The sequence below is a fragment of the Silurus meridionalis genome, chromosome 3 (assembly GCF_014805685.1).
Source record: "Silurus meridionalis isolate SWU-2019-XX chromosome 3, ASM1480568v1, whole genome shotgun sequence".
Taxonomy (NCBI): domain Eukaryota; kingdom Metazoa; phylum Chordata; class Actinopteri; order Siluriformes; family Siluridae; genus Silurus; species Silurus meridionalis.
The window spans coordinates 4,678,388-4,683,513 of NC_060886.1; the positions used below are offsets into that span (position 1 = coordinate 4,678,388).

Genomic DNA, 5,126 nt, shown 5'->3' on the forward strand with positions numbered 1-5,126 from the left:
CCTTATTGCTAGCTACACAATATTTTGGACTAGTTAGCTACATTAGCCTTTATTGCTAGTTACACTATCCCTGGGAGTAGCTAACTACATTAGCCTTTAGATTGGCATAGCATTTAAGCTAACTAGTACACTAGTCTTTGGACTAGCTAGCTATATTCACCTTTATTGCTAGCTACACGATATTTTGGACTAGCTAGCTACATTAGCCTTTATTGCTAGTTACACTATCCCTGGGAGTAGCTAACTACACTAGCCTTTAGATTGGCATAGCATTTAGGCTAACTAGTACACTAGCCTTTAGACTAGCTAGCCACATTCACCTTTATTGATAGCTACACACTATTTTGGACTAGCTAGCTATACTAGCCTTTGGACTAGCTAGCTACATTAACCTTTATTGCTAGTTACACTATCCACTAGCCTTTAAATTGGCATAGCATTTAGGCTAACTAGTACACTAGCCTTTGGACTAGGTAGTTACATTAGTTTTTAAAGTAGTTAGTTACACTAGATTTGAGTTTCACTAGTACTACAGAAAGAACGAAGATCCAGCAACAGTTTTTTTTCTTTTACGTCCATTTTGTTTTATTTTTGTAGCTGGTAAGAGCATTTGTAATCAGCATCATATCAACAGGAGAAAAACTGCATACATCTACAGGAGGTTTTAAATAGATTTACAGCTGCTGTGGGAATGAGCGGAGGGTAAACAGGGCGCAGAAAAATACAATAGCCAAAGAAACGGGAGAAAAAACACGAGATAGCACAAATGACGACAGAAAAAAGATACTGGAGCACTTCGAACATGTGCAAGGTGACTTTTTTTCATTTTTTTATGTTATTTTTTGTACATTTTTATTATTATTATTTTTTTTTTGCGTGTTTTACTTTATTTTATCTCTTTACTTCCAACTCCTACAATTACGTGTAAAACAAACCTAAGTATCTAAGAAGAACACGGCAGAGTTACAGAGGGTGTGACTGAGATTCCCGGGAGTTTCTGCTCCGTACAGTGGATAAGAAAATAACAAGCAAAAGCTTTCTTGGACAAACACATGCCCAGAGGCAGCGACTGCACTGTGAGGTACAGGGACAGCAGTGACTATAATACATGATCATTACGTTCCAAGCTGGAGAGAGACAGGGAGGTCACTTTTTCCATTATAATCATGAGGCATTGCTTTTAAAGGTATACCAGGTGATCAATATGATGTTCAGCCTAACATCTGCCCACCACATCTTTACCATTTGTGTGATTACCACATGTAAGAATTGTTATTTTTTTATTTTTTAAATAATAAATGAAACCACAAAGTTGGAGGCACACGGACAATATCATGTCTCTGGATGTGAAAGCATGAACATTTCCCATCACCCAAACCTGTTCCTGTTCACATGTGTCCATGAAGATTTACATGGGATCTTGCTGCTCCTTGACTGGAACACTGACTGTACCCCAGGCCTCCTCACCTCACCTACATCAGGACCTTATTGAAGGGATGATTGAAGATGATCGAAAAGCAAATATCTTATGGAAAAGTGTCCAAATATTTGTCCATTTATATATATATATATATATAAACCTGACAGTTTGTCCGAATCTCCAAATTGTGCAACAATTTCCTGTCTGTAGTAATCACATGATCACAGTAGTAGAGATGTGATGATTAGAGATTAGCTGGAAAAAAACACTGGAGAATTCCTTTAACTGCAGAGATAAAAGAGTACAGTGTGAGTCTGGTGCCTGGACCCCTGGGCAAAAGCCAACAATGCGATTGTTAAAAATGATCCGAACAAGCAAAACATCGTCGTGACTAATAGCTGAAAACATGTAGTGTTCGCTTTTATCTGATGACTCAGCAAAAAAGTCGTTTTTTTCTAATAGAAAATAGCATTTTTTTTTTCAATACTAGAGCTGACACATGCGCATCACCATTGTTTCCTTAATTTCATTTCGCAGTAACGTTTGTATAGGTATGTTATTTAAGAATTATTATTATTATTATTATTATTAATATTATTATTGGTGTAATTATACATATATTCATATACATTGTATATCATTTTGTTGGTCACGTAAGTGATTCTTTCTTTTCTTTTTTTTTCTTTTTTTGTGGAGATGGGGTTCGGACTCCATGCACTGGCTCTGCGCATAAAAGAACGAGGAGGAAACAGCTGCCCAAAAAAATCTTCCTTCTTCCTTTTCCTACTGATAAACCTGATCTGTACACCACCGTAATAAAAAAAAAAAGAGACAAAGAAAGAGAGAGAAAGAGAGAGAGAGAGAGCGGAAGAGAGGAAGAAAATCTCACACAGGATATAGGGAGAATAAAAAGCACTGGTACCTTTCTATCTAATAATCTGGAATCCTAGGATAAAAATGATTACCATAAAATAGGAATAAAAATCAGACAACAATTCTTCGTTTTTTTTTGTTTTTTTCCTTCACCGATTTCTCCTCCTTCCGTTATAAAGTCCGCTCCAGCTCTGGGTTGCTGCTCTCGTTCTGGCGCCAGATAACGATTGTGATGTGGATGTGTGAGATGATACTCAAGGGAGTAAATGCAGTGTCCCAGAAACGTTCAGAGGGTCGTTAGCCACTACTACGACACCACTAGGGGGGGTTGCTGTATATATTTTTATATAAATGTGTATATAGATGGGCGGAGCTAATGGCGTAGCTGGGCGTTTTGGAGGATGGTGAACGCGATTTGCTTTTCTTGCTTTAGAGTCCCTGCTTGGCCAAAGCAGCCGTGACGTCCTCGGCCAGCGTGGCCAGCTGTGGGGACTCGAGCAGGTTGATGCTGCCGGATGAGGACATTTGGTGGGGAGACAGACCAGGAGACTGAGTGACGATCTCAGCACCGTGATCCACCCGAGCCTTCGCTGTCTCGCGGAACATCAGCTTGTGGCTCTCGATCTGAGAGGACAAGTGAGGCAGAGTCATAAAATAAAATAAACTAATCTAGCATTAGGAGACATAACAAATACATTTCAAATCATAATAAAATCTCCACTATAATACTGGTAGTCACTCGGACTTATGCCATTTTCTGTTGCAGACAAATTATGTGGCCCTCACAGAAAAAGGTTTGGGGACCTTTGGACTAGAAAATCTGCTACATTTCACTTATTACTGTGTCCAAAAACCACCTACTTTCACCAAAAAAAGGATTACTGACACTGCAATTGACAACTATTACCTGTAACCCGTCAACAAATGATACAATCTCAATAGACAGGTGAAGGACGGCTATTCATGTGCTGGGTCACAAGTAGGTGGCGCTATAATGATAACTGGTGATAACTGGTTAAAACACATAAATACAATACAATATCACTGATGTCTGCCTGAAAGAAGTTTTTCAGTCTCGATTTTAAAAACAGAGACAGGCTCGCTATTGCGTACTGTAGCTAAAAGCTTGAAATCCCATCGATGCCAAACACATACGAGGGGGAGAATGTGGACAACTATTTCCAATGCTCATGGAAACTTCTCCATTCTATCGTTCGTCACACGAATCACAGATCAATCCTGCAAATGAAAAGGATCAAGACCTTCATTTCACAATGCCAAAAGTCTCCATAGTCGCACAGTGCTTGGACCCCTTATCGCTACCTGCGGGTGTATTGTGCGATTATGAAGCTATAGAATGTGCTTTTTCTGCACAAATTAGGGAAAATGAAAGACGGCGAAAACAGAGCACGTGGTACATGTTTTACAACTTACAGACATCGAGCTACAATGAATTCTTTTTTATAGAAAGTATTTTATTGGGTATTTTTTTTCTCTTTTTGTTAGCAATACAATACAGGACACGACAATAATTTATGATGTGTTGTGTTGTGTATTGAATAAAATTTGATTGCATTGTACCTACCATCACATTGCCTCCACCTGGCACATGATGAGCATTGCCCAAAGAGCCAATCTTAGCATGAGCTTTATCCTTGAAGCCAAGTTTTACACTCTCAATGCGAATATTTCCGCCACCTGCAGAAATGAGGCATGAGAGAAAAAAAATCGAAATTCGGTTTTACGTACAAATTCTTTTCAAATGATAAAACTTCAGTCGGTTTAATAAGATTTCTTGAGGTTCCTAAGTTGAATGCCTCTGTATTTTTCAAAACCAAAATCCCAAACTCATCCTTTTCTCTTAATAAAAGCTTAAATATTAATATTTTTTGGGGGGATGGGCAATGAAGATCTAAAAAAGAAAATCAAATGCCTTGGCACATCAGCAGTACATTATATAGACAAAATCTACACTAGACTTTTGACGAGATAGCTACATTAGCCTTCAGACTAGCTAGTTAGATTAGCCTTTATTGCTAGCTACACACAGTCATGGACAAAGTACACAAACCATAAACATCCACTTGGTAAAATATCACTTCAGTAATAAAGTGTCTCCTTGTACAAATGTATTTGCCTTTAAATCTACATTACTATTCAAAGTATTATGATTTATTATTCCTATAAATGTTTCTAATATCATTTCTAGCTAGTTACATTAGTTTTTAGAGTAACTAGTTACACTAGACTAGACTGGACTAGCTAGTTACATTAGTTTTTAGAGTAGCTAGTTTTACTAGACTAGACTAGACTGGACTAGCTAGTTACATTAGTTTTTGAAGTAGCTTGTTATACTAGACTAGACTAGACTGGACTAGCTAGTTACATTAGTTTTTAGAGTAGCTTGTTATACTAGACTAGACTGGACTAGCTAGTTACATTAGTTTTTAGAGTAGCTTGTTATACTAGACTAGACTAGACTGGACTAGCTAGTTACATTAGTTTTTAGAGTAGCTTGTTATACTAGACTAGACTGAGTAGCTAGTTATATTAGTTTTTAAAGTAGCTTGTTATACTAGACTAGACTAGACTGGACTAGCTAGTTACATTAGTTTATAAAGTAGCTTGTTATACTAGACTAGACTAGACTGGACTAGCAAGTTACATTAGTTTTTAGAGTAGCTTGTTATACTAGACTAGACTAGACTGGACTAGCTAGTTACATTAGTTTTTAGAGTAGCTTGTTATACTAGACTAGACTAGACTGGACTAGCTAGTTACATTAGTTTTTAGAGTAGCTTGTTATACTAGACTAGACTAGACTGGACTAGCT

The 5,126-nt window shown here is 37.6% G+C and overlaps 1 protein-coding gene across 14 annotated transcripts in view; it reads right to left on the reverse strand.

Moving 5' to 3' along the window:
- Positions 1–558: 558 nt before the first annotated feature.
- map2 (microtubule-associated protein 2) overlaps positions 559–5,126 on the reverse strand; it is a 142,758-nt gene continuing 138,190 nt past the window's right edge. For all 14 annotated transcript variants that reach the window (XM_046842135.1, XM_046842158.1, XM_046842175.1 and 11 more), the window contains 2 exons: positions 3,879–3,991; positions 559–2,917 (listed from right to left, as the gene is read on the reverse strand). In XM_046842135.1, coding sequence (XP_046698091.1) covers positions 2,723–2,917; positions 3,879–3,991 — 308 coding nt within the window. In that variant the 3' untranslated portion in view covers positions 559–2,722. The remainder of the gene's footprint in view (positions 2,918–3,878; positions 3,992–5,126) is intronic.